Source organism: Bactrocera dorsalis, chromosome 5 (assembly GCF_023373825.1).
Source record: "Bactrocera dorsalis isolate Fly_Bdor chromosome 5, ASM2337382v1, whole genome shotgun sequence".
In the NCBI taxonomy this organism is placed as follows: domain Eukaryota; kingdom Metazoa; phylum Arthropoda; class Insecta; order Diptera; family Tephritidae; genus Bactrocera; species Bactrocera dorsalis.
Genome location: NC_064307.1, coordinates 68,525,698 through 68,541,242, shown reverse-complemented (window position 1 = coordinate 68,541,242; position 15,545 = coordinate 68,525,698). Strand labels below are relative to the sequence as shown.

Below are 15,545 nucleotides of genomic sequence, written 5' to 3'. Positions count from 1 at the left end.
AAAGATAAAAAAAATATAAAATAAAAAATATAAAAAAAAATATAAAGAAACATAAAAAAATATAAAAAAACATAAAAAATATAAAAAAACGTAAAAAAAAATATTAAAAAAATATAAAAAGAAAAAATATAAAAAAATATAAAAATTAATAATATAAAAAATAATATAAAAAAAAATAATAAAAAATAAAACAATAAAAACCATATAAAAAAAAAATCTGAAAAATTCTGAAAAAAATAAAAAATACTGAAAAATATAAAAAATTAAAAAAAAAATTTTATTAATAATTTTTGGACTTTAGATTTTTATTTTTTATTAATATTTTTTGTAATTTATTTCAAACAGTATTCATACATTCGTAAGTGTGTATGTAGTTTGTATAAAACATTTATATATATGTATGTATATATATATTCCTTATTTTCAGCAATAAATACACTTTAGTAATTCAAGCAAAAGCATATGCCATACATAAATAAACTTAGCTTAACAATGTATTTAGAAATATTTAAAATAAAAATAAAAATAATTTATGATTAATGTGTAACCAAAATACATAGAACTTTTCAATTCAATAATTCAAAGGGTCACGCTACCACAGCAAGTTTTTAAAAATAACTAAAAAAAAATTAAAGTGTAACAGGATTATTGATATTAAATTCAACATTTAATTATAATTTAATTTATGTGTGCATTATATATTACATATGCACATATGTACATGCCTAAATATATGTATGTATAGTAGAGAGGGTCGATTTTTTCTATAAAATCGCATATGCGAGAATTGTCCTTCGCTTCATTCTGAACAACTTTGCCTAAGAGACTATGCTCTAAAACTGTTTTCGAGCCGGCGAAATATAAAAAATCTAAATAATCGGTTGTATGGCAACTATATGAAATAGTTGTCCAATCTGACCGATTCTGACATATAATCAGTAGAATATCAAAATGCACCTACTTATTAAATTTCATTCGAATATTTTAAAAACTGACGAACAAATTTGCATGATCCCTAAAACACTTTTCTTTAAAAATCGCTGGCTCGAAAACTGGCTCAAAACCGGTTTTAGACCCAAGAGTATTTTAGATAAAATTCTTCAAAATGATCGGTAGAGCATTTCTTGCATACGCATTTTTTTCCGTTTTTTTGTTTTTGCTCCCTGTAAATCACCCCGCTCTAATGTCTAGGGTTTATAGCTATTGCATAATATTCAAAATTCTATCTACAAACCATGTGATGTTGATAATGTTAAGATGTAAATTTAAATTATAAGATACTAAACACCACATTATTTCGATACATAACGGTATATGTATGTTTAATAGATGACAACGCTTCCAAATGGAATTTTTGTAGCAACAAAACGTTCAACGATTGGCCAACGGCTGCCGAAGGGAGATCGCTATTGGGAAGGAAAATTTCGAGGCATGCACCATATCCGTATTGTTTTTGTTGTTGTAGCTTTCCCCAAATGATTTTGAAGACCAATGCTGAGTTTTCGCCGCATGAAAATATGGATCTATTCCGTTTACACAGACACCATTGTCGTGGTAGTAGTACAAATGATTGACAGCACTTTTGCCACCATTTTGAATGAATTCGCCGCATGCCATTTGATAGCAGAGAAACGCGCGGCGATTTGTAAACGACTGCCGAAGGGAGGAGATCGTTATTAGAAAAAAATTTCTTTCGAGTCATGCTTCATATCCACGTTGTTTTTGTTGTTGTAAAATCCGAAAACATGCGGCAAATACTCCCGAAGAATAAAGCTGAGTTTTCGCCGGACGAAAATTTCTATTTTTCAAAGTCAATTAGGCTTACACAAACCCGGTTACCGTGGAAACGCAACGTGGTAGAATACGCATCGAAGCAAAATTGTTGTTGGTGTTGTTGTAGCGGCAGAAAACATTCCTAAAGCAATATGGAGGCATACAGCTGGTTTTACTGACATTGGTTGGATAAAAATTCGGGTCTGTTTCGATTCATAAACACGACTGACCGGTCACAGTCATCGTTGCCCGACGATCATCGTAGCAAAGTCTTCCACTCAAAACACTAACACGGCGCTCGTCAGATTACTTTTTTGAAATTTTTGATTTTCCATATAAGTTTGGGATGGATTCGGGACACAGATCCGATTGTCATGGCAACGCAACGGAGGAATGCTGCCGGTTTTATATATTCCATATGAGTTGTGGATGAGTGCGGGATTTATGAGAAATATTTTTCGTGTTTAGTAGAAAAAAGATTTGCCATCCATGCAGAAGACGCGTAGAAAACCGTTTTCATAGCCAGCAGCCACCAAGTGTTTGCCGTGTTTATTGAAATTGCAGTGTATGGTATTGATGCGCGTGCAAGGCGTTAAACTTACAGGCACACGACGTTGCTCGCTAAGATATTGCGCTTTGAGGCTTTTATCAATCTAAAGTAAACAAAAAAAAAAGGTTATAACATGCTATACTGTAACCCGTGTAGAACTAAAATACACACCCTTGTTACAGGACCGAATACGAGGCCATATTTCTCGTTGCAATCCTCCTCGTTGAAGCTCCAATCCGCGGTTGCCGACTTGGCATCGAACTTCGGTATATCCGTGCCGTTCAAACATTTCATATCCATTATACCCACTGCTTGCGCACTACGCAACGTATCGCGCAGTATTTCTTTCAAGTGCATCTCGCGTAAATTCAAGAACACCACATCACCGTTATCCGTCGCATTGGCGAGCACATTTTGTAGGGGGTTGTAATGGATTTTATTGACGCCAGCGCTCATCCTGTCGATGGTCTCATTTTTGAAGACAATATTCGAGGGATTTACAGCATATACGCAGCGACCATCTAAAAAATATTTTTTATATAATTTATTATTGAAAATTTAGTTTCATTAATATATACTCACTGTTTGGAAACGAATCGCCCATAGCGATCGCTAGCGATTGCCAGATGGGCGACCATTCCAAGTCGGTGCCTTCATTCTTTGTGACTTCCTCCTTCAAAATGAACGGACGTGTGAAGTGATAGAGATCGTATAATACCAACGAACGTCGGGCAACAATCACGGCAATCATACGCACACCGGAGCTGTCATAATGCAACGCCATGGCTGTAAGAGTTGTTGTTAGATTAAAAATTTTGGAAATTATTTGATATGAGCTGAAATTACCTCGCACATTCTTCTCGCGCGTGTAGAAGAAATTGAGTGGCACATAGTGCGGCAGGCCATCGATAATGAAGCGATTTAGATTTCTATCACTGCTCACATCCCAATAGGCGACACAACCGTTTGCGTAGCCCGCAAATATATGCAAATGCTCAGCAAACTATAAAAAAAGAGCGAAAAATGCATAAATAGATGAAGGTCGTTAATATTTGAAAAAGAAAAAAAAGTATAGTATATTTAAACCCATTGAAAACTAATTTTAGTTATGAATTGCAATTTACTCACCTCGGACCAACACAGCGCCGTGCATTGTGTGTCCACAAACGGATGTTGGCTCAAGTCTTTTTTGGACAAATCTAATGCCAGCAGCCAAACCGGCTCCAATTGCAGCGTGGTAACATTTTCTGTATGCTGTTCAGTCGTGGCTTCACTTAACTCGCCCACGTTTTCAACACACAATGGCAAAGCATAAACCTTAATGGTATTTTTTGCTGTGCCAACAGCCACCAAACCAAGACGATTGGCCTGAGCATCATAGCCACCGCTCGGTAGAAATGCCAAGCAATGCACAGGCGCGTCAGGTATATTGATGGCGTATTGTAGCTGCATGTCACATGACTTCGACGTGTCTGCTGCTGTGACTTTGTATAGCCAAAGTAATGTGTTGCCTATTTTCGGACCCTTAAAACGTGTATATGCACGTCGTGTGCTAATGAGCAGATATTGCTCTTTGATGTTCTTGGGTAACGGCACCCAGGTCGCAGTTTTTATAGCTTCGCCCAGAAACGTGAATTGTTGATCTGAAATGAGTCACATTTTTAATAATTGAAGCAAATAAGAAAATAAACGCTCTGCTACTTACTCTTCACCGACATGGTCTCTAGACGTTGTAATTGCGACCATTTTATGTCTTTCGCTGCTTTGCCAAAGCTTACTTGCTTTGACGATTTGCAAAGCTTCAGATCGGTATTGTAATTGAACTTCATGGACGTTTCCATATCCGGTATATATTTCTCATACTCGCTGCGTGCGCAAATCGTGTACTTAACTTTGGCGTCGGGAAATAACGGTACTGAGCTATAGTTTTGCGCAGTACTGCAAATAATATATAGATTTATTATATAGATTTATTTTGAGCGAATTTGGTTATTATAGCTTTAAGTGGCTTGGGAGACGGACGGACGGAAGGACAAATGGACGGAAGAACGAATGGACGGAAGAACGGATGGACGGAGGGACGAACGGACGAATGGGCGGAACGATGGACGGATGGGCGAAAGGCCGGATGGATGGATGGACGGACGAATGAACGGACGAATATACGAACGAATGGACGGATTGACGGATGGATGGATGGATGGACGGATGGATGGATGAACGGAAGGACGGATTGATGGACGGAAGGGTGGACGGAAGGATGGACGGATGGGCGAAAGGCCGGATGGGCGAAAGGCGGGATAGACGGACGGACGAATGGGCGGAGGAATGGGCGGAGGAATGGACGAACGAATGGACGGACCAATGGACGGGTGGACGGACGAATGGACGGATGGGCGGACGAATGGACGGGCGAATGGATGGACGAACAGACAATCAGACAAGTCACTTGAACTCGTCAACCTGATCATTGATATATCATATACAGGGGCGGATCCACGAGGGGGATAAAAGTTATACATTACTGCCATCATAAATGAGACGACGCGAAGAACAAAACTTTGTGTGTAGTTCCCCCCCAAAATTCTACCCTGTCTTCGCCCCTGATCCTATACCTATGTAACCTTATATCTAACTCGATTAGTTTAAGTTGCAAGAACATAAAAACAAATGTATAAGCACTTACAATTCTTTCCACAAGAGACGAGCAGTGCCATCATAATCCGATTCCCGCGGTGGATGCACTGCATAGTTAAAAAAAAAAACATTAGTATATACATATGTACGCTTTACTTCAAGCTTAAATGAAGCACACTTACGTCTGTCCGCACTTATGGCGTTTGACGCCGCAGTTGCCGACTTCTTCTTGACAGTCGGTTTCTTCTGCGCGTTTTTTCGTCCTGCTGGCTCATCGGCGGAACTATCACTCGCATTATCATTAGCATTATTCTCTTCATTCGAATCTACACCTGAGGAGACATCCTCATCATCACCGCTAGATTCATCATCGGTTTTAATGCTGCAATCCGAAACATCACCTTCGAACTCCTGATCGACTTCTGTACTCTTGTGCTGTTGTAAAATGTGTTTTGTCACAGATTTGACGGCACGATAGGTCTTCGCGCAAAGCTTACAGTTATAAACGCCTTTAGCAACGGTTTCCTTTAAGTCACAGCTGGCAAAATGTTCTTTTACGGCGCTTAAATCCTTGGCTGTGAATTTACAACCCAGTGCTGGACACTCAGCTGAGCCCGTCGTTTCTATATCTTTCGCGCACTTCTCCAACATTTTCTCAGGTCCAACGAACTCAACGTGCTATAAATGGGGAAATGATTGCAAAGTTTAGAAAATACCACATTCGGAATATATATGCGGCGGGGACTACTCACGTTTTTGGCATCTTTGGTGCAAAATATACCAGTACTTTGCGAGTCTTTGAGAGCTTTCAGCATTTTTTCCGCCCTTTAAGGATTACACGACAAATGAAGTAGTTAGAAAATGTATCGGATGAATAATTAACATTATAAACCTTTAAAGCAACAAATAATAAAACTTACTTTTGCACTGACGCGCGTTTCAAACGTCCCACATTGTTCAAGACGGCTTCTTTGTTCTCAGCTGCGGTTTCTTTAGCCTCTGTTGCCGTCTCCTTAAGCTCTTCGTCCTCGGTACGTTTGCTACACGCACGCATATGACTTACAACGGTAAGTTTCGAGTATTCTTTTTTACAGTAATCACAGGGTATGCGCGTGTCCGTCGCACCGCAGGACTCAATGTGTAGCAGCGTGCCCAAAGCTGAGCGATAGGTGCGTTGACACATGCGACAAGTAAGCGGATATTTGCTAACGTTTACTTTCAGAAAAGCGATCATGACCTTCAGCACTTCATTGCGGATCGTGACATTCTGCAACATTTTTTTTTGAAGTTTAAAAAAAAAATAATATATTTTCACTTTATTTTGTACTTACAATTGGCGGCGTTTCGCCCACTATCCAGCCAACACCGTAATGTGTCGCTAAATGTTCCACCCAGTTATCACGTGACAGTTGTTGCAAGCATAATCCACATTGTATCAAAGTTTTTTTCGTAGCTTTCGCTACAGGCTGTGCGGTGAGCACTTCGTCTGTATCGAGCTGCGCGCGATACGTTATCAATAAGAGACGTTCATTGAAATTAGCGCCTCTATCTTGCTGTTTTTCGTTTGAATCCGCTGGTGTGTCAGGCGTAGCCAAGAGCGCTTTCGGTTTCCTTCCACGCTTTTTTGGTATTTTTACAGGTGTCTCAAGGTCAGCTGTTGCTTGGCTCGCATTTGCAGTTTCCGTTATATTTAAGCTCGAGTTTGGTAGCGTCTCGTTTAAATCCTGTGTAATATCGAGAGCGTTCTGCGCTTCCGCAACACCGTTACAAAGCACAGCTTCGCTTTCATTCGGAAGCGTTGACTTGGGCTTTCGTCCACGCTTTTTGCGCGCCACTGGCGTACTTTCCTCCACGTTCACGGTTTCCTGCTTAGTTTCTTCAACAGTTTCAACAGGCAACTTGCGTTTTCTGCCGCGTTTCGTGCTGCTGCTTTCCGTGGCAGTTGGTAGAACTGGAGTAGACGTTTTAAACTCTGTTGGTGCGGCTGTACTTAAATCACCTTTCTTGAGCCCTACCTCAGCAAGCTTACTACTTTCATCAACAGCGGTTTTGACGCTTTCGTTCAGCGAACAATCGACGTTATTTTCAACCAATTCAGCAGCTTTGACTTCAGTTACCACGCTTGCTGCATTGGCTTTTGATTTCCTACCCCTCTTTTTGCCAGATTTGGCTTGCACAGCTACGTTTTCAGCTTTATTGACCACTGGTTCTTTTATTTCTTGTGTTTTGGTACAACTTTTGGACCTGAAAGACTTTTCACTAACCACTTTTTGCTCTTTCACTAAGTTCTCAGAAGCACCACTTTCATTCTTTGCACTTTTTGAAGCAGCACCAATCAACGAAGTATCGTTATTTTCAACAGGCTTAGCGGTTTCTGTGATGTCTGCCAGCGCTGTTGTTGGACTTGAGTCCAGAAGTGGGGTTTTAGGTTTGTGTTTACGCGCCGCCTTTGACTTAGACTTTTGTGGAGTTGCTGCTCTCTCAGAATCCAACGAAGCACGTGTTGTCGTGTTGATCTTCTTGACTTCGTTTGCGTCTTCATTTGCTGCAGTGTCTTTCAAGGTTGCTTCTGGTTCCGTGACCTGCGTTTGTGACTTTTTAGCAGGCTCCGCAATACTAGTGGCGCTTTCAGTAGAATTCGTTGCCGTTTTATTTTCAGATTTTGCTTCTAAGCGTACTTTCTTACTTGGTACTTCTAATTCTTTAGAAGTAGTACTCTCAGCTGCGCTAACAACACCACTTACTTGCTGTGGGATATCTATGCTATCTACTGAGCTTCTATTACGTTTCTTGCTTTCAGAAGACACAGCCTCTGTTATATCGTTAGGTGTGACTGCTACATCTTTTATTGCGCTTTCCAGCTCTTTTTCACCTTCCACGACTTTCCTATCATCGTTATTACTTTTATGAGTTTTAATTTTGTTCAGATTTTTGTGTGAGTCTTTGGATTTGTCTAATGCTTGAAAGCTAGTTTCGTCGCCTTCTTCCTCCTCATCATCCGCCGGCGATGTGTCATCAGTTATATTTATATCTTCATCCGATTCCTGCAAGACTCCCCAACGCTTCTTTAAGGGCACACTACGCCGATTCGTTGGCTTACGCCTCGTCACCACATTTGACTTTTTCGTCGTAGTCTTGCCAGTCGACGTTAAGCTTTTTACGGCGCTATCGCTTAGCGCCACGTGTGGGCTCTCACGCTCCGCAGTGCTGTGGTCTATTTCGCGTGTTTTTGTCTTCTCAGCACTGGTAGTTATTGTGAGGATATGTTGCAGATTACTCTCAATATTTTGCGTGCTTGGCGAATTATGGTTGAATCCGAGAAAATCAGTTTTTATATAGCCAGGTTTCTGTATATCTTGCGTAGATGGTGTGTCTGCTTTCTGAGCCTTTTCATCGGCATTTTGTTCCAGTAGCTTTTCTTCGGTTATCACATGTAAAATATCACAGGTTTTTGCAGTTTCAAGAACCTCTGCTGTCTCAGTTATTACAGAATTTTCCGAGACTTCAGAATTCGCTGTATTGGACTGCGTCTTGTTTTCTTCCGTAAGCTCTAAGTTGCTAACACGTTCAGTCTTTTGCCCATAGTTATGCTGTAGCTCCGCTTGATTGCGATTTTTCTCTAAAGTACCCACCACTTTCGGGTGTTCTGCGCTTGTTTTAACTTCGCCAACTTTTTCAGCCTCGCTCGTATTGGACTCTTTATTAAATTTGGTCAAAAGATTATGTATTCCTTTCGTAGTTTGTTGATCGGCACAGTCTTCTATTTTGGTCTTCTTAAAGGGATTTTTCGCTGGAGTTGTTTTAGCTTCCTCTGTTGTTGCTTTTACAACACTGAGTAGAAGGTTCTCAGTAGAAGAAGATTGTGCAGTTGGCACATCGCATAATGAAGGCGATTTGTTATCAGAACTTGTGGATTTTCGCTTAGGTATTTTAGGTGGATGCAATAGTTCCGATATTAGAGCAGTTTTACGCTTTAATTCGCCTGATTTCAATGGCGATTCGTTGGTAGTTTGTATATCTGGCAGAGAGAGGTCTGACACGGCAACTTCACCGGTTGAACACTCACGTTCCGTTGTAGATAACCCATTAGTACACTCGGTAACCAGAGTATGTTCGGCAACCAGCGCATGTTCGGCATCTACACCTTCATTTACATCAACTTTTGTAACCGCATTGCGCGATAATGCCACTGATTCCTTGACTACGGCTTCATTTGTTAGTGCAACCGTTGCATTTAACCGTGTATTTTCTTCATTCGTCTCGCGGTCCAACTTAGATGTGTCTGCGATCCCCGTTAACGCAGTTTCTTCTTCATTTAGTCTTTGATCTTCATGCATCTCTTCTACTTCTTCTGTAGAAAGAACAACAAGCTCCTCTGCCGCAGTTTCTTGGTCTTTATTAAACTTATCTAACCCTTCAATCGTTTTTCCGTCCAGCTGAGCTGTGCCAACGATCTCCTTTAATGCAGTTTCATTGTCATTTAGTTTTGGAACTTTATTCCTCTTTTCTATTCCGTCTGTGGCAGCGATCTCTTCCGGCGCAGTTTCTTTCCCTTTTGTTTGTTGGTCTTTATTAAACTTGTCTAACCCTTCTATAGTTTTTCCGTCCAGCTGAGCTGTGTCTGCGATCTCTTCCAATACAGTTTCTTTGTCATTTAGTATTTGATCTTTATTCACCTTCTCTACTTTTTCATCAATCTCCCTGCCCACCTTAGATGAGTCAGCGATCTCTGCTTCCTTCGCAGTTTCTTTCTCATTTAATTTTTGGCCTTCTTTCATCTTCTCCAACTTTGATGTCACAGCCATCTCTTCTACAGTAGTTTTTTTCTCATTCAGGTCTTGATCTGAAGTCGCTTCGTTGCTATTTTCAGATATCGACTTTGTTTCCTGTAGCTTTACCGGTGCACCTGCTGTTGTTTTCTTACGTTGAACCAAATTGATCTTGCCTTTCTTGAAACGTGGTAATCGTTTTGGCACAGCTTTCGCCTTTTCTCCAGCAACTGACGCCACATTTTCAACGGGCTCAGCAAGCTTCTCATTCTGAAGGTGACTGGTAGGATCCGTTGGCAATGTGGAGCTCTCCGTTGGCTTGACTGACTTGTATTCGGCTTCCGTTTTAGTGTTTGCGGTTCCACTTCCAGCTGTTCGAATAACCTCTTGCTCACTTGCAGCCAACGCTTTGGGTTTATGAGGACTAAGCACTTCATCTATGTTTCCTCTCCCTGTTGCTAGACTAACGCTTGCGTCAGCTTTGACCACTGACACGGTTTCGGTATTTTTATCACCCACGTTGATAACATTCGGTATTTTCGGTGTTGTTTGACTAGTCTCTGTTGCGTTGGCAGTAGGGGGTTCCGTCGATATTTTGCATTGATCAGATTTGTCTGCGTCTGGCATAACTTTTTCTATGGTCACGGAGCTTTGGGACAACGCTTCACCAGCTAAGGGTAATATGTGAATTTGTTTGGTAACCGGTACTCCAGCGTCCACATTTTTATTGATTTCTCTATTGTCCATAGATTTCACAATCACGCCACTTGTGCGATTTTCTTCAAAGTTCTCTATAGTACCAATTTCAAGATTCTTAACTATAATTGGACCTACTGTCGATTCCGTTAAACTGTCAGTTGCGACAATGTCGAGATTGTTTACATTATCCAAATTATTGACTTGTGTTTCCTCTGCAATAGTATCAAGGCGTTCTGTGCTCTTTGTGAGTTTAAATACCTCTTGTGCACCGTTATTTGTTTGTTCATTATTGGCATCCAATTTGCTTGAGGCAGCAACAGCCTTTAGAATATTCTCCTCACTGATAGTTATGATTTTACCGATTTGCACGTCATCGGCAGCCATTTCGGACTCAAATAACTCGGGCAATGTTTCGGCATTTGGCACATTACAGGCGTCATATATATCCTGCTCAATTAATTCACTCTTTACGCTCTCTGTTCTATCGCGGTATGGAATACGGAGTGGTGAGAAATTCATTGCGAATGAAGCATTCAAATTGAGCTCTTCCGGCGAGAGTTCCAGTTGCATATCCTCCGTTATGGGGTTTTCAGCCGCCAACGAAGCAATGAAGTCAACAGCAGATAGCGATGCATCCGATTCATCATCGCCACTATCCACCACGCAAACGGAAGATTTGTTGTGTGCAATTTGAGCTGAGTCGGTTAGTTTCGGTGGATTAGGCGGCAAAGGGTTTTTGAATTCTGCGTTCTCTTTGAATTGTGAGTCGACAACAGTTTTAGGTGCTTGGCATGTAATAGGTGTCGCAGCGGTCGTAAGACACGTGGAAACCACTGCAGTTCTAGGTTGAAAATCGTTTTGGGTAGTAGTTTCAGTTATCTTATTAGTATGTGTTGCAGTGTTTGTATAAATTTCTGTTAACTTGGACACTGGAATGTTTGGTGTTGGACTTATTGGCGTTTCGTTCGCTTTTTCTATTGAAGCAATGTTCTTGTTAGGCGCTGGGAAGTCTACGCTTGCTGTATTCTCTGCTGGTTGTGTCAAGGTCGGACTTGTTTGTGTAACACTGGTCTCATTTTGTCGCAACACGCCGGTGTTTTCGCTTGCCTTCGCCACATTTTCCGCTTTACGCACGACAAGAAAGTGTTTCGGTGAATTTGCGTTTTTCAACTGTATCGCCTTGACAAGCTCAGCTATCTTATCCGAGGACAATTTCAGTTTATCCATCGACACAATCGTGCGATTATTGAATTTAGCGCCCTTCTGTGGTAACACATTTGCTACGGCTGACGACGTGCTAGACGCGATTTTCGTTTGCGAAATTTGTGCCGTTTCCTGCGCTTTGTGTGTAGTTGTCGCTGTTTCGTTCGTTTTCATTGTTACGCCTGGTGTTGACTCTAGTTTCGGTGTACCAAAGCCTAATGCGGTCAGATCAATCTTTTCATCTTGTGATAAAACTTTGTTCTCCAACACAATCAGACTTTTTGGCGTTTGTGCTATGGGGATGGTAACAGCCGGTGTTACGAAATATGTATTTTTCAAGAAATTATCGCTGGTTTTTTCTGTATCATCACCCTGTGTCTGACCCATTTGACCGACTTTAATCAGAGTGGTAGGAAAGGGTGTTTTGAATGTGGAGATTGTGGGTAAAGGCAAATCTTGTGAGTGTGTAACGACTGGGAATGGCTGTTTCAGTGGCGAATATAGCGGAAAGTTGTTGAACTGTGCAGGCGCATTGTTTTGGTTGTCAAGCGCGGCAGTGGTAGAGGCTTTAACGTTCAACGCTTCTGTTGGCTGCTTTGCTGGAGCTTTATAGACTGTGCTTAACGGATGCTCAACGTTGGTTGCAACTATATTTTTGTTTATTAATAACGGTGAAGCAGTCGGTTCCAGGCTTGGTTCCAGAAATGGTTTTGTGATATTATCTCTTTTAGTCACATGGTTAGGTTTGCTTTGCACTGGCAGTTTCTTGCAACGTATGGTGGCTTTAGGTATTTCCATTATATTAGCTGCCTTGTCTGGCGACTGTACGGTGTTTTTACGCATTGTTACATTACCAATGCGCGCCACCAAACGTGCAACATCGACTGCGCGCGTACCAGCAGCTTCCTCCTTTACGGGCGACTCTTTGCGTGCATTGAGACTGTAGTTTCTTATGTGTACTGGACTATGGACCGTGCTAACCTTTTCTGTTTGATGCTCATTTGCGTTTAGAGCCGACACAGTTGTTGTAGAGCGGCTTGCAGTAGCAGCATCTGCACTAAAATCGAGTACACGTGCTATATCTTGCGGAGTTTTAGCAGGGGATGGTTTTTTTGCTTGTTGACCTTTGGGTTTGTTCATGAACTCTTCCATGTCTGTTTTCGGCTCAATGCAGGGCATTTCAGTTGTTGGTGTGGTGTGCTGTGACGTCGATAAGGTTGCAACTTGTGGCGATTGTGGAGATTGCGGCGCCTGTACAGCTGCCAACTGCTGGCGTTTCAAAATCTTACATTGTAATATGTATTTCACATTTTCTAAGCGATGCTCGGGCACTATACGTACTGTATGCGGTTCTTCGCCGGGTCGCGTTATGGTTATCTTCGGCGTAACAAAAACTTTACGCTCAGCGGAAGGCGATTTGGTAGCTGTAAAATATTATTTGAGCTTATTTAAAGTTTATGCATAAAAAAAATAAATTCCATATTCCAGCTTTGGTAGGCCCGAAGATTTGTGGAATAATAGGATATACATATAATTGTATGTATTTACAAATTTTTGTCGTACGCTAATCAATTTCGCATTTTCTGTTACATTAACTAACAAAAATATTGTGGAAAATATAAACCTTATCTCTAAGATTTATCTAGCCATAAACAGGATTCGAACTGTGACCCTTAGTACAGCCGCTGTTTTCACCCCCTCATTTGATACCTAAGCCAGCAAAGCATGCCAGAGTTTTGGACCAAATGCTTCATATCTAGCAATTATTTTGAAAATAAGTTAAGAAAAAAAAATTACTTTCACTTTTTATTTGCACATTTTAAACATAACAGATATCAATGTTATGCACCAACTATGGCAACATGACCTATAAATATGTCTGTGCAACTATTTTCTTTAAGAATATTCAAAAATCATTAATTTTTAATGACAATTTATTACAAACGGAATGAAAAGTTGTTTTTATTGTTGTAACAACCCATAAACTGGAAACAAATATTTTTCGGGGATGTTGCAGTGTTGGCAGTATTTGCACGGTTGTAGACCAGACAGTTTTGGAAAATAAAATTTAAGAGTTAACAAATCACTATACCACTTACATACATATACCATGAAACGTGTAATAAATAATATTTTCGAACAACATGTAGGTAATGCCAACAAATAGAGTTTATAAATAAGACTGTTTTCTAAAAATAAAACAATAACAATGAATGCGTCACCGGCACATCTGTTAGACAGTAAGCAAACGCACTTTGCACTTTTTTGCACGACTTTTGGTTTTAAAATTTATATGATGGTATACAAAATACCAATAAAAAAATTGTATGTAACTACGTTAAAGCTCAAGTGTAACCACGCCTCGAACTCGCGACCTACAATTTAACGAACAACAACACTAACTACTCAGCCACGCGTGCATGGAATATATTATGGCTAAATGTTTGCGACATTATAGATTTTAAATTAAAATATTGCAGATATAATCTATAAGGACTCAAAAATTTCCTGTGGGATATAGATTATTGATATTAAACTTGAAGAAATCACTTACCCGTGGGAGCCGAAACTGTTGTCTTAATCGGCGGCGCATTAATTTTTGGGGAAGCAGCTTTTTCCGTTGCAGCTGGCACCAAAAGGCAATTTTTCAATGAATCCAGTGGTTTTATCGAAGAAAAGACTTGTTGTGTTGCATTAGTTGTATTTGGCGTAGAATTGCTTATTGCAGTATATGGTGTGGTTACTGTTGCAGGAGCGACAGCTTGTGCTGTTGCCTTTAATGACGAAATTACAGTTTGGGTTGGTTTATTAGCTCCTTTGGACGCATCATTTACTTGCAACTTATGAGTATCCCAATCTTGTACCCGTCTGCGCTGTTCTTTAGCCATTGCCTTTAGCTTATGCCTACCGATTGCTTCGGCCAATTTGCGATCTAAACCAGCTTGTTGCAATTTTTTCGGATCAATTACCATAATTTTGCGTATGACACGTTTGTTACTGTCGGGTTTTTGACTTTGGTTTGAGACTATTGAATCCATTGCGGAAGTAGGACCATGGGTAAGATGTGTCTGAGTCAAATTCTTAACAGTAGTAGCATTTTGAGATTTGCTTTCGCCCACAGGATTTACTGTGCACTCCACATCATTTGTTGTTGACATGACGGATAATTGACCTTTTTTGGTACTAGCATATTCAGCGATACTATCAGTAGCAGCACTCTGCTTAGAATTTGTGGCTGCTCGGTTATTCATAGTAATTACATTGCTCACTGCAAGAGCTTCATTTGTTGCTACATTATTATTTAGCGCTTCACAATCACTCATATTTGATTATTAAACCCACTTTTTATTTTTTCATTATACTTATATATTACATCAGCTTAATGCATCTAATAACGCGTTTTGAGCGTAGCGTAGAATTTCTTCACTTGTAGAAATATTTCATGTAGGTTTCGGGGAAAACACGAGAATATGCACATTCAAAAATTAATGAAATCCACGTACTTTTAAATCTAGTGAATTTAACACAACAAGAAATTAAAACCGGTTTTCAATTTTTTATTATATTCAGCAGGCACTAAGATATTTTAAATTCCTCATTAATTAATTTTTAAAGCCTTTATCGCGCACCTCGTTGTCTACTGTCGAAAGAAAATTCTTCACAAATGTCACAAACTACGGCGAAGTTATTTAGGCATGGGCAATAACACAGGGTGCACATACAAAAATTATTTCCGCAATTATTAAATTTTTATTTACACAAAAATTTATCAACTAATTACAATAAATGAAGATTTAAAAATTTGCAATATAATGTGCACTTTATCAGCAATTTTTAGTTTGTATTATTTGATTGATTATAAATATTAAACTATTCAAATTTGTAGAACTCTACACAACTTAAATAACTCGATA

At 39.9% G+C, this 15,545-nt stretch overlaps 1 protein-coding gene across 1 annotated transcript; it reads right to left on the bottom strand.

The window, feature by feature from the left end:
* Positions 1 to 301: 301 nt before the first annotated feature.
* Positions 302 to 15,305, bottom strand: LOC105227843 (uncharacterized). Its single transcript, XM_049457228.1, has 12 exons — positions 14,186 to 15,305; positions 6,292 to 13,055; positions 5,881 to 6,227; positions 5,713 to 5,785; positions 5,143 to 5,638; positions 5,010 to 5,067; positions 4,029 to 4,261; positions 3,452 to 3,966; positions 3,170 to 3,326; positions 2,906 to 3,109; positions 2,495 to 2,844; positions 302 to 2,426 (listed from the first exon to the last, which is right to left on the bottom strand). The coding sequence occupies exons 1-12, from the start codon at positions 14,952 to 14,954 to the stop codon at positions 2,238 to 2,240; spliced, it is 10,155 nt and encodes a 3,384-aa protein (XP_049313185.1). The 5' UTR covers positions 14,955 to 15,305; the 3' UTR covers positions 302 to 2,237.
* Positions 15,306 to 15,545: the final 240 nt, after the last annotated feature.